This window comes from Amyelois transitella, chromosome 7, assembly GCF_032362555.1.
Source record: "Amyelois transitella isolate CPQ chromosome 7, ilAmyTran1.1, whole genome shotgun sequence".
NCBI classification, from domain to species: Eukaryota; Metazoa; Arthropoda; class Insecta; order Lepidoptera; family Pyralidae; genus Amyelois; species Amyelois transitella.
Genome location: NC_083510.1, coordinates 2,050,341 through 2,075,019, shown reverse-complemented (window position 1 = coordinate 2,075,019; position 24,679 = coordinate 2,050,341). Strand labels below are relative to the sequence as shown.

The window sequence follows — 24,679 nt, the reverse complement described above, 5'->3', positions numbered from 1 at the left end:
TTTTTTTTATTAAATTTAAACTAAATACCTTTTCTTGTGAAGCCCAATCCCTAACTTGGCTTACCGCGCAAAATATTTTGCAGATATTTTCGCGCCAAAAAGAGAATATTACTAAGTCCCTGTATACTTGACATTAGTGTAGCCTGTAAACCAAAAACGACCAGTATTGTCTCTGGATTTGACCAAAAATGTTTAAGTTTGCCTGTTTTGTACGTGGGTTTACCAATGTGAACGTTTTTTACGTGTTAACCGGCGGGAATCGCCGGCGACTATTGTGTAACAATATTTTTTATTGTCTTCTGCCAAAACAAAAGAGTAATCGAATGTGTCATGTAAATAGAACTACCACTATTTATTAATACAATAATTTAAAAAGAATTAGTATGTTTTATTTATATCCGCCATCATAACTGATGAAAACTAACGTTTTCATCCTCAGATATTTACCTGCCTACCTGATCTGTACCTATACTAGCTCTTACAACTAAATAAGGTTATAATGATAATACTTTGATCATGAGAGAATAAACTTTGTGTTACCTATCAATTAAGTCGTACAGCTGAACGTCATCAGTCTTTCAAGACTGCTGGCTCTGTCTACCTTGCAAGGGATATAAACGTGATTATATGAATGAATGGTACAGAGAAATCTGTTAAAATACAGCCACCTATAGAAATCTAAACTGTATTCTCATATTGACTAAATTCTTTGCTCATACCTAAACAATATAATCAAATATTCAGGTAAGTTATGTGATACTGCAAATAATACATAAAAATATATTACAAACTGTATATATTTAATTCAATAAAAAATAAAAACCTTATTTATACCACATCACCAACGTTAGAAATATATTCATTTATTTACACTTAAACATATATTGTACAGAACTAACATTTAATTTGTTACAAGATATTTTGTATATCAAAAATACTTTGTTATAAAAATTTGGTAACCACAGATTTAATCTTATCTTCAATTTTATTTATCATTAACAAAAACTTAATTTACTATTTGGAGATGGTAAAAATGTTCCAATAATCGAAACTTTACACTCCTTAAGTCCAAACTTAGAAAGTAAATTGTGAGCAAGAGACTAAGATAAAAAAAAACATGATATATCACATAAAAATAGCACCAAATTGTATAAGAATATATTAACATTAATATAATGTAGACTTTACAATAGAATGAAAAAGAAAATTATGATAACATTCATGAAAGTATCATTAAATATCTTTATTAATTTTATACAGAAAATAGTTCTTACACAAGAAAGGATAAAGTTCTTATACGCAACCTGAGAATTAAAGTAACTCACTTACGAGTTACGTATTAAAAAAAAATTAAGTACTTTAAACGACTTATATAAAAGATTTATCGTCTTTAGGATGAAAATGTATCATTCCGGAACAAGTGAGATTTAAAAAAAAAAGACGATTAAGTCGTGACGCTCCAAAAAAATTATTACTTTTTTGAAATTAATAACTTTAACGTTCAAATGTTACAGTAATTGCAAAGAAATCCGGCCCGTTGCCAACAAACTAACGAGGTACTTTTGTTTCTCACGATTGAACATTTTTGGTAATCAGATAATCTACTATCGCTCATAGTTAAAAATAATAACTTTTTATTAATATCGAATTAATAAAAAGTTATTATTTTTAATTAATGTTGCCCACTTCTAGAAAGAAAGAAGCTATTTCTTCCTGAAAAGAGACAACAAATCTTATTTTCTCTGTAAATCTTAGATTATCTTCTGAGTCGAAGTTATTGGATAACCCAAATAATGGAAGTCACGTCAATAATAATTACGCACGTCATTCCAAGTGTCGCAAGTTGTTTGTCATTAATAATTGGTAATTTGTAGGTCAATTAGTAATTTCCATTATGTTATTTATCATCATTTCCGCTAAAAAAAGCTGTCTCTACTAGGTATAAATACTAATTTGCACACGCTTAATATTTGCTTATAGCGTACTGCCGAAACAGCTGAACTGAAGTTTAAGATTTATTTAAAATAAACTGCGGCTATCGCTTTTGTTTTAGTTTGTGACCATTTATGAACGTTAATAAGGCTTATGTTTCATACTCCCTTTTTTAAAGTAGCCTCAGAGTTGGTTACAGGGCAGATAAGACATAAGTCTTTTCAATCCCGCTGTAAATCAACACTAGAGGGGTAAGGTTAATCTGCATCCAACTGTACATATTTTCATGCCATAACGTTTGCACTTTTAAAGACTTTTATATTTCATGACCTAATGTTTGATAGACGCTTTGCACTTTTAAAGACTATACCTACCAATACACTTTGCCCCTCTTCCTTAAAACACCACGAAAGTGAGACTGGACCATAGAGGAAATGAGTCCATTTCGTGAATATTAATGGGTTCGTGTAAAACACAGACATTGAAAAGATATATTTGTTACCTAATACCCCTCTTACTATCTCTGGGAAGTCCTTATCAACGTTCGTGAATAGCTTCTTAAGTCATTAGTTGTTTAAATGGTTTCTTAGCCCTTGACTGTAAAGACTCGAGCGCATTAAACGAAAAAAAAAGTTTCTCGTATTACAACCTGCCGGGAACCACACGGCACTGATTAATACCACAATCTACTGGTGCATAGCCACAATGATATTGGCGAGCGCCGTTCTAGCGTCGCAATTAGGGAAGTTGTCGAGAACCCTGCAAGCGTTGGCGATGTGCTCCCTTTGAAGTTGCTTCGTCTGCTCGATACCGGTGCCTTCAAGCACCGCCTTGTATAGCTGAAATTGATAAATATCTTATATATAAAAATGAATCGCTAAATGTGTTGGTAAGCGCATAACTCAAGAACGCCTGGACCAATTTGGCCAATTCTTTTTTTTTTAATATTCGTCGAAGCTCAAGGATTTACGGCGTAATTGCCTGAAAAACCTTAAAAACAGTCCTTTTCTTTATCCCATATAAACGTTTTCTAACTAATGCGTACAGTCAATTTGAGCTTTATTGCTAATGTATAAAGTTCACTGTTGTCTAAGCAATGTAGGTCTAATAGATAGGAACAAAAAACTGTCATATTACAAATCTTTTTGACAGAACGAAGTCTGTCGGGTCCGCTAGTAAATAAATAAATATGTATATAAGGGACAAATTACACTGATTGTGTTAGCCTCGAAGTAAGTTCGAAACTTGTGTTACGAGATACTAACTCAACGATACAATATTTTATAATAAATAATTATATACATAAACATCCAAGAATCATTAGACCATATTATAATTGGTCTCTCTCTAATTCTGCATTCTACTCTAGGAATCAAAGTAGTAGCCACATGAGTGCTAATCTTTATATAATAATTCATATAATCACGTTTAATATCCCTTAGTCTTGAAAAGACTTATAGGCCACGTTCAGCTGGTAGGCTTCATGATAGAATTGAGATTCAAATAGTGACAGAAAAGAACAATACCAATTTTATTAGCATATCCTTTAGTCGCCTTTTACGACATCCATGGGAAAGAGAAGAAAGGTCCTATTCGTATTAATAATTCGTAATATGAGTAAACACATTATTGGATGCGCGCGAGACTCACGCAATGAAGTAGATATACAGGATTTAATACATGCATACATACATACATACATAAAATCACGCCTCTTTCCCGGAGGGGTAGGCAGAGACTACCTCTTTCCACTTGCCACGATCTCTGCATATTTCCTTCGCTTCATCCACATTCATAACTCTCTTCATGCAAGCACGGCGGTTTCGGGTATTTTTGACCTGACCCTTTACCAGGACGTCCTTAAGAGCAAGATTAGTTTTTAGGGTTTATATCTGAAAAAATACTTACAGCATGATAATCGACATCATGGACGCTTTTCTTCCCTTCCTCGATATAGGAATACAACTCGGGCCTGGCTTCCAAAGTGAACGCTAGTGGCGCCCCCACCAGCGAGAAACTGGACGGCTCGGGGCCCGTGAAGGCCTCCAAGTCGAGGAACGCTTGCCACGCGAGGGCTAGGTGGCAGCCGAATAGGTAACCCTGGAAGTTGTTTTTATTTATTTACTAGCGACCCGCCCCGACTTCGCACGGGTGCAAAATTATAAATGTTATTATACATAAAAACCTTCCTCTTGAACCACTCTACCTGTTACAAAAAAACCGCATCAAAATCCGTTGCGTAATTTTAAAGATTTAAGCAAACAGACTAAAATAGCGATTTTGTTTTATACTATGTAGTGATTCAACATATATACATACATACATATAATCACGTCTATATACCTTGCGGGGTAAAGTTGAAAATTCTGAAAGGCCACGTTTAGCTGTACCTATAGGCTTAGTGATTTGAAATTCAAATAATGACAGGATGTTAACCCGTCGCCTACAAGAAGAAGAGTTAACAGAGTTAATCCCGAGTTTATAATCCCTTAGTGTCATATTATATCATATTTCCCTTAGTCGCCTTTTACGACATCCTTGAGATACAATATATCTATTATAGAAGAAGAACATATATTTCCCGAAGAGATCTTCAGCGCAAAGTTGATACTGATATTGCTATCCGCTCTTATCTCATCTATATAACTAACCTGTGTCTGCAAAGTGGGTTTGTGACCGGCCAATTTCAACGCAGCCGAGCAACTCTTGCCGAGGAGCGCGCCGGCCGCTAACACATGTCTTGCTTCCCACTCGCGAAGTAGGCTTCCGATCACACCAGACATCGGCAAAGGGTCCAAGATGCAGTCCCATTCTGAAATTGTTAAGAAATTAATGAATTTGGGTTAATTTAATTTGGGTGCCGTGTGGTTCCCGGCACCAATAGAAAAAGAATAGGACCACTCTCGGCTGAGGGGTATGCTTATAAACTTGGGATTCTTCTTTTAGGTGATGGGCTAGCAACCTGTCACTATTTGAATCTCAATTCTATCTTAAAGCCAAAAAGCTGAGCGTTGATAACAGTCTTTTTAAGACTGTTGGCTCTGTCTACCCAGCAAGGGATATAGACGTGATTATATGTACGTATGTATGTTAATTTGGGTTCGCCACTGACTTTCATATAAAAATTATTTTTTAAAGCCATATAACTGATCGAGGCATTTCAGTCTTTTTGAGACTGTAGGCTCTGTCTACCCGTGAGGTCTACCTCGTAAGGAAGACGTGATTGTACAATACATACGAAATTTCTAAACTAAAGGCAAAAAAAGAAAGCTATAGACATTTTGTTGCTGCATCACTTGTAGGTATTGTATAAATACCCAAGTGATTATGTGTGGGATTGTATAAGCTTTTAATCTGCTCCACCACCAAACTTCTGCTATAAAGAACTCGACCAAGATAAATAAGGATAACCGGGAAACCTAGTTGTCAAGGGTCCACTAGGTGGTCAAGAATTCGATAATTATAAGTCCTTACTTTGTCTGCTTTCTGTAATATCCGCGGGAAGAGAATCAGCCGGCAACCATTAGGTAGGTATTATAAATAAGAATGTTCTTCGCTAACAACAGCATAGTATGACATAATGGGATAAACGTTATACATTTGCTAATCAGTTAAAACCCATAGACAAATTAGCATACAAATGGTATCATAAATTCAGAACCAACTGATGACAGAATATCTTATGAGAAATGTCGTCATGTCTCGCAGGTGTCTACATACAAATAAAAAAAAAAACAAAGCGGTTTAAACTCGGATTTCGAAATTTCATTCGTTTAAATCTCTCTCTCTCCCTCTCTTAACGTGTTCTCACTTGCATTCTCTGCCACTTTGCTTCAGGGTCTAGGATTCCAACTTTTCTCAGTCCTATATTTCTAGTCTACAGCATCCTCAGTTTTAAGACTTAAAATAAAAACTATTAAAAGCAGGTCAGCATTTCGTTATCTCAATTTCCGTTTGCAAGCTCAATAGTTATGCTAAAACGACCTCTAAAACTTAATTCGTATACTTAAAAACCAGTTTTCTTGAAGATAATGTTATGACATAGTCGATGTAGCCATAAAACATGCGAATTTTAATGAATAAGATGTTCGTGGTTAAACTGATCTTAACTGATATATCTAGTTAGATTTATTATAAATCTAACTCAATCTGTCTTTAAGTTAGTGTTTAGAAATACATAGTTTACGTATCCAAGTCTAACTTTTAACCGGGGTTTTTGTTACCTACTTCCCAAAATACAGCGACTGACGCCGCCTACCTGCTATTAAATTACATATTTATGACAAATTCGCGAAAAAAAAAAACGTTGTTTCTACTTTGCTGACAAGAAAGTATAGTCAATCAACTCATAAACATATGTAGATTATATCACAGGTTGTGATATAAAAAAAAGAAAAACTTAAATATTTCATCGTAGAACCATAACTCTAATAAATTCCTATCACTTAAAAGCAATAAAGAATTATCCTTTGTTGTAAAATAACATTTAGTATTCAAAAGACGTGTGATCGCCTGCATTGGGGCCGCTGTTCCGTATACAATGGTGAATTTTAATGCTCGTACTGGAATGTAAAAGTTGGTCATCGAAGGTTTATTCATGGAGTGTCTCGCACCTTTGCAGAAAGTCTTGTTTTCTACATAAGTACACGTTGTTCGTTCTCAAGTATATTGTGATATATTGTGAATGTGGCAAAGTATATTGTGATATATAGGCGATGGGCTAGCAACCTGTCACTATTTATACATAAACCTGTCACTACTATACATTTTTAATAAAAAGTTGAGGGCCCTTCTTGTTAAAAAATGTTGTTACTCCCTAAGTGAATTTTAATTTAATTTAATGTATGTAAATAAGTAGTAACATTATATTTTATTTTTATAAGTACCTAGATTTAAGATTTTTTATAAATTCGAACACAATATTTTTTGTTTACCGAATAAATAAATAAATAAAATATTTGAATCTCAATTCCATCATAAAGCTAAACAGCTGAACGTGGCCTATCAGTCTTTTCAAGACTGTTGGCTCTGTCTACCCCGCAAGGGATATAGACGTGATTATATGTAAGTTTGTATGTATTGTGAATGTAAGAGCTTGTAAAGTAGAAACTTTACAAACGTACTAGTTTACCTTATATGACAGGTAGAACAAATAAATCTGTTTTGGGATATTTCTATGTCTAGCTGGGTAGCCGGCCTCTTTCAACAATTAGCTCTTGATAGGAAAATACTTTTCATTTATTTGAATCTTATATTGTACCCTAATGCTATACTTACTATAGTAACGAAAAGAGCCAGTGACTATTAAATTTTTGAGTTGACACATAACAAATAGTTTCAAATTATAACTTGTTCTACAACTTTCATATTATGTAACATTACTTTGCGAAAAGCAGGATTTTCTAACCGCGTCTAAACATACGGTTTTACAGAAAAGTGACCTCGTGGTTTAAACATAACATAAGTACAAAGTTCATAGGCAATTATTTTTTCGTTTTCATTTACATACAAGAAGTATGAAACAGAAAGTAAATTAGAATTTAGGTACGAATCGCGACGTAATAAAGTGTATATTTTAACGACGACAAAATCCGACAGAATTCTGGCCAGCCAAGGTAAGTCTACTTATTATGTTACAAATTAAACTCTACGATAGATCATCTAACGCAACAAATTGAGAAAGATTAATTAACTGATGACCTGACTATACATCAAAGGATCGAGTTGTAGCTCTCAGAGGAATATAAAATTATCACGAGGTCATGAAAGTAAAATTATCTTACTAAAATCTACAAAATTTGCGTTGCGATAAAATTTATTCAAATCCTGCTGGCTAGTCTAAATCAATAGAAGTTTAATTAGTCATTTGTACAAAACCGGACAAGTACCTAGTGTAAGGAATTGCGAAGTAAATTGTACGGCATGACTATAAAAGCGCATCTCGCAACTAGTCGCCTTGAACCCAAACAATTTGTCGCTAGGTCCGTATTTTATATTCAACTAACTTGACCGCATTAATTTAATAACCTTTGTTTGTACTATTCTGACATTTTTCACCATTTTTTTTTTTTTGGTTTTTTGAAAATATTTTTGATTTAAATATTTGGTAATGTACCAGCTGTTTCCCGCATTATGATTACTTATAAATTATTGTGTACTAATTGTAAAAGATCAAATTGGATAAGTATTACTCTGTTCATAAATTGAAAATTAAAAATTAAATTATTTGATATGTCAGTCAGTCATTCAATCAGTGCGGTATATAAATTAATATTATTTATTTAAGCACATTTGATATCTCCGTTAGATACTACGACAGACATAAATATTCATAAAAACCAAGGTTCACGTCGTCACAAATTTCGCAAGTACCATCTCGGTTCCGCCTCACCGAGCATGTTTGCATAAGAAATCGCGAGTAAACCCATACTAGGTGTATAGTGTTATATGCGTGCGTAAATATAAACCGGTTAAGTCGCTGTTATGTAGCTAAAAGAGTATTGATTTAGTTTGACCAGTTTTCGTTAAAGGCGTTGGTCTCAGGGTCGTACCTTGTGGAACACTTTTAAAAGTTTACTGATTAGGGACTCGTGATAATTTTACAATGCGAATTATAATTTTGTCTCTAAGAATGTATTAAAAATATCATGCCGTAACTCAGAATCCCCCAATAACTTTGAGTGTTCAGCTAGCGGAGATATGATTAGTTGTATCGAACGCATTTAATAAAAATGGAAAATTCACTTTTTTATAATTTTTACGTTACGTAATTCAAGGAAGATAATCGTAAAAATTCAGATACATACCTATACAAAAACAGAACAGATGTAAAAAATATGGTAAAAGGATTAAACAGTCATATATCACTCGTACCTGAGGCTAGCCCTCTTTGGTCTTCGGCCAATGGTCGCGAAGGCAGGGGGTTGTTTTGCTCGTCACGGTCTCCTAAGAACTCCGCTTCTGCGAGATCCCGAACCGCTGATGACATCAACTCAACCAGCTCTTGATTCCTGGAAACATAAATTAATATCTTTTTTAACCTTATTCCCGAGCACTAAAAGTTGGCTTTTTTAAAAGTTAACTACCTAAGGTTATGTGGTTATTAGAATGGATAGTATTAGAAATCATCATCAACATGATTAGCACTGTGATAACTTATCAGTTCAGGTTGAAATGACCATGAATGTAGGTAGAAGACCTGGAGCCACCCAATGATAACCACATAATTTCTTTACATATAATTATGTTTCTTATATTTATTATTACATGACATAAAATTTACCTATCCGGTTTTTCCAAAAAGACGCCATCACACGCAAAACCCAGACTATAAAAAATCGTCATCGGATGTCGTATATCTCTAGTATTCTTAGGAAATGCAAACGTATCAAGGTCGCATTCATAATCCGTGGCTATAACCAGAGTAAAACTACTGAACATCACATAACAAATGTGATCACTAACTGGTATTTTGAATAATTCATTGAATTATCAGATAATTCATATTATTCACATAAAAACGTATTTTATTTTGGGAATACAATAATTATTTTGTTCTTTGTTTCAGTAATACAAGATCAGTGACGATTGAGGACTTCTGTGGCCTTCTTCCTATCAAAAGATAAAAATATTTGAATGCTTGAAAAGCTCTAGTCTAAGAGTGAGTTAAACAAAACCATTAGGTCACTGACTACTATTCAAACACACGACTGGGGACAAAGAGAACAAACAACAAAGCTTGATTCGTATGCAACTAAAATGCGAATGTTTATTGCCCTTTCTCGAACATAAAAACGAAACTTGTTCCAAAAGCTGATAATATCAAGCAACCTTATCCAAGACAGGTTAATTATCTTCCTGAATCTCTTAACAAAATTGAAAACCTAATTTTAAAATTAAAATATACAAGGTCATTAGCGTACTTACACAACAGCTTGATCAAAGACCGGAAAGTGTGTCGAAATTTGATTTTAAAGATTACAAGATCAAACATACATACACAGAAACGAAAAATGCGCGAAATCTGACTTTAGTCTTCGTAGCACAATATGGGATCAAGAACCGGTGAAGAATTGCAGGGAAACCCCGCATTGTCATCACCGACATAATTAATAGTAGTCATGTAAAAGGTCACAAATTATTTTTTTCAATGCCGAAGTACTCGTAAACATTACGATTTCTGTTCTTTCTGGTTATTTAAAATATATTTAATTCATATCTTAACGTTTTATGTGCAAGTACATTAAGGAAACTTTTTAAAAAAATCTGTAAGTACAATATTGGACACAGGACTTTTTTTATAAATACTCGTACAGTTGATACAGCAGATGATTATTTCCTGAGTTAAGTACATACACGTCTAAATGAAGGAAAACAACGTGAGGAAACTTGCACTTTTTGGAAACTGGAGGTCAGACAGGAATCGCTTTGTGTAAATACCTATCATATCCAAAAAGAGACGGATATAATGCAATAAATTTAAGTAATATAGCATTATATTTTCTTTTAAATAACAAAAAACAAAAGATTATCTCCGACAAAGTTAAAGGAAATACACTTAGCATGGTGTGTAGGGGACATAACTTTCTCTTGAGAATCTTCATTATATGTCGCTTGTTAATTAAACAAAAGGAAATAGAAAGTAGTGACTGACACCGATAATGAGCAATCATTACTTGAGGTCATGAACGATGATCATCAAGAATTTTTAAAGATATATTGACGAAAGAGAAGAAATTTAAATACACTTATAAAATTTTTGAAGTACGGAATTATACAAAAAGATATTTCGAAAAGGAGTTAACTCATATCCTTGAAAATGGGCTGAAAACAATTACGATTAGCTCCTATAATGTATGTGAGATGATTAAACTTGAAGAAAAGAGATTAAGACTGCTTTACTGTTATTTCCTTTAGAAACTTTCGCTTTTACTGAAACGATTACGCCTTACGATTTAGATTAGTTACATCAACATCAAAACCGGATTCGAATTCAATTACACATTTATCAATTAAGTATTAGAAGTGCTGATGCAACTTTAATGATTGTAAGCGTGACGGAGCCGAGTTAATGTAATACATTTTACCTAACAATCAAAATATGTACATTGTTATTGAACTAATACTTCAGAGACCATGGCTGAGTGTCAAGAGTCTACCAAAATAGGTCTTTGAAATTGTAAATTGTATTTTCAGGGTAGCCGAATCTGAAGAAATCACTCACCGTCATTTAAGGAGGGTATACATTTTTATATAATTAGATACAAAAAAACGCGACTATTTGTGGTTATACTCCATAGTGCCTACATACAAGGTGGTTTGCTTTTTTAGTTCGAAAGTAGGTTGGGTCAGTATGTAGGTACTATGTGTTTAGTATATTTGCCCAAAACTAGTACATGTTGGATCATAAAGCGTCGTCTCTTGTTGGCCGTACTTAGTTGACTCAAGAAAGATTATATTGTCATCCACGTTTGACCCATAAAAACACAGGGACCTTAAGGTCCATTATCTTTTTCTGCGGACACCTCCAGATGAGCTTTTACATGGCCAGCTAAATGAGGTAGAAAAACCATCTTATTTGTAGGGCTCAAAAAATATCTACACTTACCGCAAGTTGGCGAGTTCCGAGCACGAATTTGCCAGTAAATAGTCCCCGCTGAGAAGCGCGATTTTATTCCCAAACATCATGTCGTCAGGCTCCCCGGCTATTGTGGTCTGTTGTCGAGCATTCATGTTCACCAATCCTTTGTGGACGAGGTGAGAAGTGCGGATCATTTCTGTGACTTCAGCCAAGGCTCTTTGGCTATGGACAAAGAAAATTTCATTCATTAGTGTTGATGCTTTAATTTTTTTTCAGCAATCCCTTTCAAAATTAATATGTCTACAATGTGTCTCCACTTTCTTTTGAGACGTCTCTATGTATTGTCCACTCGAACTTGTTCACCTTGGCCTTTAGACACCGGCGATGGGCTAGCAACCTGTCGCTATTGAATGGCCATTCAATCTTTTTAAGAAGCCCTGTCGGCTTTATCTGCCCGATAAGGGAAAAGACGTATGTAAGTTGTAATGACGCTACAATTTTCTTTTTCTAGCCTGCGATGTTCCACGGCTCAGAAAAAAATTTACTTTAATTTACTTTTACGCTTACTTAGCCATAATGCTGACAAAATGAGAGAAAAAAAGGGGAGGTCCCTTTAAGAAATTCCTTTCTCTTTTTCACTAAATGCCTAACAAAAATTCGGATTTTAGCTATAACTTTTAGTATAAATTTATTATCTGTTTTCCCCTAGTGATTGTTTCCACAAAGTGATATGATGATGAAAACAGCCCTACGTGGATGGAAAGGGAAGCGCGAATAGACTTTGTGACCTCGGCCAGTGCCCTTTAGCTGAGGACAAAGAAAACCTTGATTTGGCGCATCGTTAATCTTTTTTACTTTTATTATGTTTTGAGGCAAAAATGTTCAACTATTTTGAATAATATGTTATAATAATATATATGTATCTTACACCAAATGTTTATTTCTACTTCAGATCAGAAAATTATAATAACAACTGGTAATAGTAGGTATCTCCATTTGCTGCTGCAGATGAAACTTCAATAAAAATCTTTTCAGCCAAACTCCCGAGTATATATTTTCGCAAATAGCTTAAAACCTGACGCAGGCAGGACAGACCAACCATCACGCAAACGAAGCCGTGGCAAGAAGTTAATTACCATCGAAGGCCATTTAACGTTTGGTATTACTCGTATAGGTATATGGGTTAGTATCTTCTTACCTACTGATAATTTGATTATCATGTTATCGAAATTTATTTTGGCTACAAACACGAAAAATCTTGCATGCTTTTAGGTATGTTTTGCTTTTTTTTAGCCATAGTAATAGGTAATTCTGACCGCATCTGTTTTTTTTAAAGCGACAATTCAGGCCAAGAGTACCTAAACTGATGACCTTGTATGAAGAGAGTTATGAATGTGGATGAAGCGAAAATATAAGGCACCGTGGTAAGATATAGGTAAGCCGCGCCTCCGGGGAAAAATGTTTGTATGAATGGCAGCTATGTCGCTATTACTACTTTATGACAATAATAACCACAAAATGTTGCCAAAACGTACTCCGTGGAGGTATACCACAATTACCTAGTCCTTGGCCGCGATTTCTCTTAATTTCCTCCAAGAGTCATACACATATAAGTACTCAAACTTGTTCAACCCCAAACAAATACTTATAATCATCACCTTTATCTATGTTGGTCTGTGAGAAAGTCATGAAATGCAACTTGCATTTGCTTTCCAACGCCCAAATCCTATCGGCTTACGGTTGGGCTAGTGCATAGAAATTCCGAATAAAATAGGCCCGGTATAATCACTTATCTAAATCATCTCATTCAAATCATACATACATACATACATACATAAAATCACGCCTCTTTCCCGGAGGGGTAGGCAGAGACTACCTCTTTCCACTTGCCACGATCTCTGCATACTTCTTTCGCTTCGTCCACATTCATAACTCTCTTCATGCAAGCTCAGCGGTTTCGGGTACTTTTGACTTGACCCTTAACCAGTGCATAGAAATCAGTATTCCGAATAAAATAGGCCGGCATAATCACTTATCTAAATCATCTCATTCAAATCATAACCGTTTTTACTGGTTGCATTCACAATCATTCGGTGCAAAGCTCAACTAAAGAAAAAATCGAAAGAGATTAAGCGGTAATCATATTCTGCCCGACAACTCGCTCGACATGAGCCCTCTAGGAAATTTTCGATGCACTAGACTACAAACAAATGTAGTAGTTACCTATTTGTAGACGCATGGGCCGGGCGCTGGGGGCGCCGCCGAGTGCTGAGAGGAGACGCTAGCATATTGATTGTTCACGGACGTAACTACGCTATGTCAACATGTTAACTTGAACTAGTGTCTGTTATACCATACCCACCAGAGTTAGTAACCTAGGGTTTTTACATATTTGCTTCAGGTTAGCCATGGCGTTGTTACGCGAGGCGTGACGTCCGTCAGCCACATATAAAAGCAGGTAGGTATATGGTGATGTACTAAAATGCGGGGTCGGTACTTTATGCACACCTACGCAGTGACCTGTCTTCAAGGTTACAATAAAAAAATAATTTCGTAATTCCACTTAGATACTGCACTGCGGTTAAGAAAACACTATATCCAAGCCTTGTAGGTGTAAAGACTTTGCTCATGTATTGCAAGGTTAGTATGTATTAGTGGTGGGTGTATCTATACTAATATTATAAAGCTGAAGAAGAGTTTGTTTGTTTGTTTGAACGCGCTAATCTCAGGACCATTTATCGAGGAAGGCTTTAGGCTATATAACATCACGCTGCAACATTTAGTAGCGAAGAAATAATGGAAAATGTGAAAAAAACGGGAAAATATATTCATCATTGAGGGCATCAATGATGCCCAAAATAACTATTCCACGCAGACGTAGTCGCGAGCACAGCTAGTTACTATATAATATTGGTATACCTCCAAGAGTTGGAACTCTTATTTCTCATTTACCTGTGCAGTACTCCTGCCGCTTTGTCCTGCTCCATGTCCGGGATCTCCGGGCTGTGGCCGGCTGCCTTCGATACGAGTAACACGATGAGACCCCACGCTTGCATGTTGTTCTTGCCATTGTACAGCAGATTTCTGGAGGGAAAAAACACTCTTGTAGTTTTTTTTTTACTTACACAAAGGACTGTTTTATGACATGTGTAAAAATAAAATTCACAATTAAACACAACTTGACCAAAAAAGTGGAACTTTTCCTAGAGTTGAATAGAATAATTGCTGATTTTCGAATTTTCAATTCATACATACATACATAAAATCACGCCTTTTTCCCTAAATATTGTATTTTTTTTTTTGCAATATTCAATTATTATTTCTTACATCAAGGTCAACCTCTAAATTATTGGTATTTATTGCTCATCATTAATTAATGTACACATTAAGACACCTAATGACACTATTTGAAAGAAATACTTCTAAAAGACAAAAATATTTATGCTTTGATATATTTTATATAATTTTATATAGAATAGAAAGTTATCCCCTATCTCTATCTATCTATTTGAATTTGTTACTGCTTATTGAATGAACACTTTCAGAAACAGCTTAATGGATGAGGAGGAAACTTTAGTATGGTTTGCTTTAGAACTTTTGTGATTTTAGAATGTCTACTAATGTTATGTTGCAGTAGTTGATACAGAACTGAGGCAACAAATCTAGTTTTTATAATAAATAACTATCTATGATCTAGGCCAGTACCTATGTGACTGCAGTAAGTATAGGAATTATCAAATACTACTTACTTGGCGGTTTTGAGCAATGGATGATTGCTGCCAACTAACTTCCTAAGATGAAGCGCTACATTAGCAATCTCATCACTAAGCACCCACCGGAGGCTCAGGAACGAGGTTGGGTACCCCACGATCTTCTCCGCCTCACTCACAGCCCGGTTCCAATTCGGCTTCGAATTATGTGTCGCAACACTACCAAATTGCGCACTACATGTGCTCACATCCCTAGTACAAGGTCCCCAAAGTTTCGAAACCAATATACTTGAAGGAGGAACTTTCACTAGCTCATACCTTGCGACGACACTTCTCAATCTACTTAAACTCATTTTCACTTCACTATCTACTAACAACAATAGGCACAAAGCTTTAATTCGCAAATATATTCGAAGGCGCGAAAGTTATTTATTTAGCAACACTTGTCATTAAATTTTAGCACGTACACCGTATAAAAAGTACTTGCGGTGTAACAATAATATATTTTAATACTTTTTTAACAAAACTATGTTCTGAAAAATACTTGGACTAGCCAATTATTAATATTTAAACGTAAAAATTTTCGCAGCACAATAAAAGAAACGTATGTACGTACTCATTCACGATATAGCTAAAACAGACTGACATTCTAACGGCTTGATGTCTGTCAGCTGTCGGTCTTATACTGTTATCAATTGTCACTATCATGTACAAACTGTCACGCTTGACGTTTCCTTAAATGACAGCCATTTAAACTGACATTGACATATGTTAACTTCAACTGAATTGAAAATGTCAAATGAAAAAATGATTCAAATAATCAGTCATTCCTTCAGTCACTCGCGCATCGCCGGTCAACGTAGTCGTCTGGAGAGAACGGACACTGCGTAGTGCCGGTATAATTCAGTGTCTCAGTAAAATACTGAAATCCTGATTGTAAAGCGATAATAATTTGCAAGAATTGTTTTATTAAGTGTGGACAGTACTAAGTGTTGTAACCAAACACAGTTTCTAAAATTTTTTGAAGTTATTTTAAGGTGAGTTTTTTGGTTCATTCTTATTTTCTCTGGTGTCCACGTCTTTGCAAATATATCAACGACTACATACTAGTGCCTGCGTAGTTATGTTATGCGGAAGTTTCAGGATGCAGGCCTTTTCTAGTATTGTAATTAGGTAATTCCGATTTTCTATACAATTTACAATATAATGCAGACCCACCCAGTCCTTTGGATTTTTCCAAGACTTTCTTTTGTTTTGTCATTAAACTGATAAAGGAAACTAAAAAAATTACTATTTAGAAGTAAATGATTTTCTTTTGCTTTCATATTCTGCCAATCTGTATGAGTTTGCCTAGATTTTTCTGTTGGTCCATTTCCCACATTTAGCTTATTAAACTAATATGTGTACTTACTACAACAATAAGTTCAAATAAAATTAAAATTTTAATTTAACAGTTACTCTGTACCTCTTCCTCCTGTAAAAAAGTAGAGACTTTAATAAAAATATTCAAAACTAGCAATGCCCGCGACTTCGCCCGTGTGGAATAGTTATTTAGGGCATCATTGAAGCCCTCAAGGATGAATAATTTTCTCCGCTTTTTTCACATTTTTCATTATTTCTTTGCTCCTTTTAGTTGCAGCGTGAATGTTATATAGCTTAAAGCCTTCCTCAATAAATGGTCTATTCAATGCAAAAAGAATTTATCAATTCGAACTACGTAGTAGTTCCTGAGATTAGCGCGTTCAAACAAACTAACTCTTCAGCTTTATTATAAAGCTGAAGAGTTAGATTAGTATAGATGTCTCCTCAAACAGATGCATAATCTGACATCACTGTTTTTCCTTTTATGTGAGAACTTAATTTCTGGTTTGATCTAATATTTATACATATTTTCTTTCAATTTCAAATAATGAATTTGATTTCATTAATTTTTTTATGTAAAGAAATCCCTTAATACCTACTTATGCATGTTTGTGTAAAATCTTGACCATACAGGAAAGTCAGATGTTTTACATGGCAATGTCACAATATCAGAAATATGGAAAATAGGCATGATGGTATGTATGTTTGTATGTCACAATATCAGACATTGATGTGGCATTGAATAAGGAAAAATCCTGTAGATTTTTTTGTTTGTCTATAGTCATAGGATATAGATTTTAGTGCATCTCAAACAACCTAACCACATATTGCACACTTTATCACTGTCAGAGTGTCAACTGATGTTGGATGAAATCTTTGTCATTGATGAATCAAACAACAAAGTGGTAATTAGGATCTTTAAAATTCAGTGATGGGATTATTGTGATGTGAAACTTTATCACATCACAATAATCAATCTTTATCACTCACAGGACAGAGAGAGCCAAAAGTTATAACACTAAAAAGCATTGCTTATCAGGGACAGTGACAGAGTTGTGATGTAGAAGAAGATTGTATTGTGGCAGTGGAGCAAAAGCTTGGTTATTTCGAAAGGATGAATAAATGCAGATGTAACAGAATATGTTTAAAAACAGAATATTGAACAGAGGACGCTTAGATTAACATACCATGATCTAATGAAGAATCAATTGAAAAGAATCATTGCAAAAATAGTCAAACGCAAGACAAGCATGATTATAGTGAGACAGCATTATACCAAACAAGGCATATGGAATAATTTTGCATGAAAAATACATAGAAAAATTTATCTAATAATAAGTAATAGTGTGCATAGTTATTATTAGATAAATTTTTCCCCATTCAGGTTGACAGTTACAAAGTGAAAACAATCCTAACCGCCAATATTTTCTTTTTAAATATTCTTATCCATTAATGGTACTTTGCACTTGTGACCTTGGCAAAGGTCAAATGCCTTCTTAGTACTATGCTCTTCGCCTTAGCATGGCACGCGCGACGCTGTTTTTATCGCTCTATAAACTATCCCTGTCCCGTTTCACGTCATAATAAAAAGCGAAACAGCGATAGTTTCGTCTTGCGCATGCCATGTTATTGAGACTGGTATTTAACAAAAAAATCGCAGTGTGTGCTAGCTGCGTCTCATCCCAAGTAGATTGTAAAAGTAGATAGGAAAAGACTCTTCTTTTCGGTGATTTTTTTCTATCATTAAATCTCAATTCCATCACTCATCACATCCAGCTTAATATGCCCTAGGTTTGAGCGGGCAACTATTGGCTCTGTCTTGTCTTCTCCAACTAAGAAAATATTCTTTTAAAATTTTAATGTACCTACCTAACCAGAACATACCTCTACGAGCTTTCCCCGCGTCCCCGCCCGCGTGAAAAGTACCCTATATCCGTCTCCATACTCTCCTTGTATGCAAATTTTCATTAAGATCCTGTGGTCTCGTCATGACGGAAAAACAAACACTTTTATTTTTAGAAAATATTCTATAGATATTTTTATAGAAAGACTTGCAATGATTTGATCTTTGTAACATCACTATTCAACTTCAAATTTAATACAGACGGTTATGGCCTGCCAGGAAGCCATTAATATCGTATGATGCGCCTGCGGTGCCTTTGCGCAATATGTTTAGTGTCATTGAACTGAGATAACATCACACCATTTGTAGGGCAAGGTGAGATGACGTCTGCTAGTCAACCTTCAAAGGGCGTTGAAAGCTTATCTGACCTACTACAGAATAATGTAATTAATTACCGGTCGAATAACTACGACGCAAAAAGCTAAATATAAGCGCAAAGATTACCAAAAGGGGATTCCCCTTTTGTTCTATTACGAGTTTGACAAGAGACATCGAGATCATTTGGTTTCCGTAAGGATTCCGATATTACCTATTTTTCTTATATTTACTAGCAGACTCTATCCAATGGAATTAAGTAGAGAAAAATCAAAATAAAAAAGAGAGGTCCACCAAAAAGTAATTTTGTAATAGTTAAGCAATACAGTTCAAGTTATTACTAGAAACTTTTAACTTCCTCTTCCACCTTCTGACTAAGTGATCACAATCCTAGAGCAGCTAATATAGGTACTTATGCAATGCCTGCAGCCTAGAATCTAGGCTGACCTCAGCGACTCTGCAAAACCAACCCATCTTTGATCATGGTTACTCATCCAATTATTTGAATTTGTACGTTTGACGTTGCTTTCCCTTACCGTGGGAGTATCTGCGTAGCAGAAGGATAACTTTCTTATATAAAAGTAACTTTTACAGGTATGGAGTGGGAAGGGCCGGCCAAGCAAGGCTTGTACGACCCTCAGAACGAGCACGAGGCCTGCGGAGTCGGTTTTGTTGTTGCTATCGACGGGAAACGCAGTCATAAAGTGAGTATCACCATCGACAAATATATAGACCCCTTATTCACGAACGTTGACAGTGGATGAAGCGAAGGAAAGAAAGAGGTAGTCACTGCCTACCCCTCCGGGAAAGAGGCGTGATTTTATGTATGTATGTATGTTGACAGAACTTTTAAAATAAATTATTATAAGTGAGAAACTCGTTATAGGTAGAGGTTTGACCTATTCGTGTTTTCTTATCAATTAGTGAAAAAATACAATACAGTTGTATTGAACTTTCACGGGAGTTCCCATGCATTCATAGATTTCCCCACTTTTTAACAATCAACTACCGCAAAAAGTTTAAAAATTCTATTTACCCAACAGATCGTCCGCGATGCCGAAGTGCTGTCAAACCGCATGGAGCACCGCGGCGCGTGCGCATGCGACAACGACACCGGCGACGGCGCAGGCGTGTTGACCGCCATCCCGCATCAATTCTACTGCGCTCAGCTCAGGTAAGATAGTTTAAGAACAACTGGAATATTTATAAACGAATTTCTAAGGCACCTATCCTATATTTATCCGAAATAAACAGTGTAGTTTGTTCCGCCGCTTTTTTCTTTCCGACTACATCCAAAATGCAAGAGTAAGTCAGATATTTACAGGAAGTAACTTCCTTCTTACTTTGTTAAAAGGGGAGTCTTACCCAGCCTAGATCACAACTATTGCACTAAGCGAATATACTCGTATATGATTATTTCTATAATCAGGTCTTAAGTATATCCACGGGAAAGGGATGGGAGTTATTCTATTTTTAAATGTTGCGATCAATTTTTGATTGTATTTACAACTTTTTAAATTTCACCTGTACTGTATAAATCTTATTTATCTATTACCTTATCTCCTTACATAAATACTTGATACGATTGTTAACTAATTATTTATGTAAGTAAATCTTGATTTACATACCCATCTTGATAAAGTTAATCGGGAGAGAAGATGGCAAAAACAAGATAATTTGCATAGGACATGGCAAGGTCATTGTCTGTGTCTGTTCTCTTTTATTGCTGTCTGTCACGACATATCGCATCTTGATGGATATTGCATGTCTGCATAATCGATCAAACGTCTCCTATAAGTTGTTATTACGCTTCAGCGACTTATAACTATTACTACAATAGGTAAGAGAAAAGATTCCGTAACCAGCGAACCTATTTAAGAACGTTAATAAGACAAGTGTATTCTTGTTCTTTATCCTGGCGTTAGGTCCGGCGCCCGCTTGCATCTTCACGCTCTGGAGAGGATCCCGGAACACGCCTTAGACCATGGTCCTTAATTGATTTTTATAGGAACGACGCTCAGTCTGACACATATTGGGTTATGGTTTTATATCCAGTTTCCTGATTATTTCGTTATCTTTGAGCTGAAGGAGTACAGCTCAATGTAGAAATTCACTGAAAAGGGGTCCACATCACCTGATTAGGAACCAGCCTCCTAACGATAGTTACCAAATCGGACAGACGTCTTGAAATGTAAGAAGCGACTCTTGTTGCCAATTTTCTAGAGTATAATGGGCAACCGAGATGAATAATATTTGCAGTAACTTGGAAACTGAAAATTCCAGTAGTCTTGTCAAATTGCCAATTAGGTCATTTTAGTTGTGCACAGTTAATGTGTAATCTTCTTCTGCTTTGATTCGACTTAATATATTTTTATTCTTTTTGACTTAATTTCCTCCCCTAAATCATAGTCTGTTTAAGACTACTTACAAAATCTGACACTTATCTCTTGGAGATTTTTACAAAACACGCGACCGATTCGTTTTTCGTTTCACGCAATATCTCTATTAGGGATATTGATTTTAACATCGGATATTGGAACGGTTCGGCCGTTGCCAAGTTACGTTCAGACCAATTAGTCTCGTTTCTATTCTACCAAATTAATTATTTTCTGAAGTCTTGTATAGAATTTGCGTTGCTCGTATTCCTATATTTTTTTTAATGACTCGTGGACTATTTCTTTTATAGAACGAAAAAAGTCATTGAAATGTTATGCTGGGGAAGAATACTCTACATAACATGGACTGAACTGAACAAAATAATGAAGAATATCTTTAAGCAGCTGAACATCAGAACTAAACTAGACTTTAATCCACTTGCACAGAATTCTTGGATATCTTGGTTACCACCTTTCAAGGACACGACCTTCAGCAATTCCCATTTACACCGTGATGCTTTGCATTTTTCAAGTAAAACTTGATATATTGTTTTGGCAAGCGGCCAAATTCAGGGAACAACCGAAACCTTCTCTGGCAGCGTGCCAGCGGTTACCCGAAAATCGATAATTTTTATTATGTCACGCTTCTAAGGGCTTTATGAATAGTCTCGATTGTGAATGACACGCGATTGTGGCACGTTCGTCGACGTAAACTCATACATACATAAAATTATGCTTTTTTTCGGGGGGGAGGTAGGAAGAAACCACATCTTTACACCATGCCACGATCCCTACATACTTCTTTCGCTTCATCCCCATTTATAACTCTTCATGCAATGTCGATTTTGGGGTAAACTCGCATGTATAATTTGATATGGATCGGTTAGTGTAACTGCTAGAAATGTGTAAGACGTTCATTCTTCCTGACGAAGAGCAGGCGTTGATTCTAATGTGAAACATATTAACTATTATTTATTGATAGTTTCAGAGATTTCATATCTGGAAAGTTTCTCATGATATATTATGTTACCGCTTTGGATGCGATCCTCGGAACTAATCAAATCTTGGGTTCCTTCGTACTTACACCACGCATCAATTGTATATTATTCCACAAAAGTTATCTGTATATATATATTTTTTTTCTTCAATATCAAACATTAAATTTTGATATATTAATAAGCTCAATCAAAAACGTATGACCCTATTTGTTCATCCAGCAAGTAGATAATGGTCCCACCAATCGAGATAGGATCTCAACTACGCAGTTGGTCAATATATTATGCACCTTTGACGTTTCGGTTATTGTAAAATTGCGACGCGAGTACCCAATGTATGAACTGCGCATTTTGGATGTATGTGCTCTTGACCACATCTTTTTGTCAAGGCGACCTGGATATCAATGGTCAGATTCAACAAAAGGACATCTTTGGATGGACCACATATTATTAAAACTAGCTGAAGGAGAATTGAATTCAAATTTTCGTAGCTACGTAGTATTATAATTATGTGCTTTGCCTTGTCTGTGTCTATACACTTTCTTAATCTCAATGCAAATCTTCTATCAGTTTATTTATATTCAATTACACATTCGTCCTTTTATTGATTTTTCATTTGCTTTGAACAAATGCCCTAGGGTTTCTTTGTTAGCTCTCAGCACAACCCCGCCCAACCCAAAATGGACGCCAGGCGCGCACGAATCGAAATCAGATATAGCAATACCTAGGTCCAGATAGTCTCGTTGCACCGTTGCACGCATGGCAAATGAACTCCAGGTTTTGATCGATTAGTGTTTGGAGGATGCGTTGACTTCACCGGGCACCTCCCAGTAGTCTTGTTACCTCCGCGCTCACCGAACATTCCGACAATTGGTAATGACGCTACCGATGACGGTGTATTTGTTCTTACGTGGAACGTACGATACAGCAGTGTCAATATTATTAAGCAATAATCAGGTAAGTGATATTAATATTTTTTTAAACGCTGTCGCGAAATTACTGGTTTGCAAAAAAAATTACAAAAAGGGATGCTTGGATGAACCGATGAGCTTGCATGAATGTGGATGAAACGAATGCATTAAATGCAAGGAAAGTGGAAATATGAAGTTTCTGCCTGCCCCTGCGGGAAGGAGACTAGAATTCAAGAGAAGTTAACTATGCAAATATACAAAGCGGGTGTAAATGCGGGAACGTTTAAAGAGAAGTTAAACTTAATATCTTAAGAAGTTTATATTAAATCGGGGCGGGGGCGTTCTGAAGAAAGGCCATATCATGAGTACCCTCAATCGACGAAGTGCAATTAAAGATTGCCACGTGCAAATGGAAAGCTCTAGATCTTTTTCTCCGGGAATGGAACGCCAAGGAGTCATCGTATACGTAATCATTTTCAATTGACATAGTTGCATTAGCTGGATTCCATATTCACTGTCATTCATTATACTAAAGTAAAAAGGATGAATTGACTTGTACGACTGTTGGTACAAAGTATCACAACGTTGTGTCTATTGTACAAAGAAAAAATATGTTTTGTAAGATGTAACGAGAAATTAAATTTTCTATCTCTAGTTCATGTGATAAAGCAAAAGATGTATGCAGGGATCGTGGGTAGTGAGAAGATCTAGTCTCTGTCTACCCATCTGGGAAAGAGGCGTGGTCACAAAATGTAGGTATTTGTATATAGTATGGGTTTTAAGATCGATAAGAGCTAACTCTATGAATCCGCCGCTAGTGGCGCTAGTATATGTCATATTTCATCCATTTTGTTGAGATTGAAATAGGTCCAAGATGGCCGCCGCCAGAAAATGTCGGATTATAATATAGGAATAACTATCCTGCTATTTTATGGTACGGTGTTAATGTATAATATGGGTTTAGTTTCCTTATCAGTATTTTTTTTAAACGGCCACTTTAAGGACCTTAACACAAACCGGTAGACCTATCAGCTTATGAGTAATTTTTTTTTAACTTGAATAAACCTATATGTTCTATTGAATTATGTTTACTGTGATAAATTATTTTAGATTACGTATAAATAGTTTACCATTCATAAGTTCTTGTGAGATTATTGAAATTTCTCGCCTAAAATCTCATGATTCATATGATTTTCCCTCGAGAAATTATAATGCTCGCTCTATGTAAATAATATCGCAGTTGTGATAACAAACGACGTCTCGCGGCTAGCCGCAACAAATCGCTTGATATGAATAAGTCTTTAATTCAAGGTCTCGTAGTTATGATGTTTGTTTGCAGTGATATCTTTGATCTAGATCAAGATAGTGATAATCATATATCTTTTGTTAGATTGATATAGTTAAATAGGTATATAGTAGTTCAATAAACCTGTAAAACTAATGTTATGCAAATAATATATGTGAATTTTTGAAACTAAAATATTTTAATACTTTTTGAAGATTTATACAGTAATTTAATTTCGCAGATTTTTTTTTTATCTCAGTATCGGCTAGATATTCGGATGTTAAACCGTTTTATTACTAATATTCTGTCTT

At 35.4% G+C, this 24,679-nt stretch overlaps 2 protein-coding genes across 2 annotated transcripts in view; one reads left to right on the top strand and one right to left on the bottom strand.

The window, feature by feature from the left end:
- Positions 1–779: 779 nt before the first annotated feature.
- LOC106143530 (all trans-polyprenyl-diphosphate synthase PDSS2) lies at positions 780–15,882 on the bottom strand. The gene is made up of 7 exons (XM_013345643.2): positions 15,262–15,882; positions 14,465–14,596; positions 11,540–11,734; positions 8,806–8,942; positions 4,584–4,744; positions 3,841–4,032; positions 780–2,771 (listed from the first exon to the last, which is right to left on the bottom strand). Exons 1-7 carry the CDS (start codon positions 15,573–15,575, stop codon positions 2,619–2,621), a joined length of 1,284 nt encoding a protein of 427 aa, XP_013201097.2. The 5' UTR covers positions 15,576–15,882; the 3' UTR covers positions 780–2,618.
- A 187-nt stretch (positions 15,883–16,069) lies between these two features.
- LOC106143528 (uncharacterized) overlaps positions 16,070–24,679 on the top strand; it is a 58,497-nt gene continuing 49,887 nt past the window's right edge. Inside the window, exons 1-3 of the mRNA XM_060945313.1 lie at positions 16,070–16,259; positions 19,397–19,506; positions 19,846–19,976. Of these exons, the coding sequence (XP_060801296.1) occupies positions 19,399–19,506; positions 19,846–19,976 (239 nt within the window). The 5' untranslated portion in view covers positions 16,070–16,259; positions 19,397–19,398. The remainder of the gene's footprint in view (positions 16,260–19,396; positions 19,507–19,845; positions 19,977–24,679) is intronic.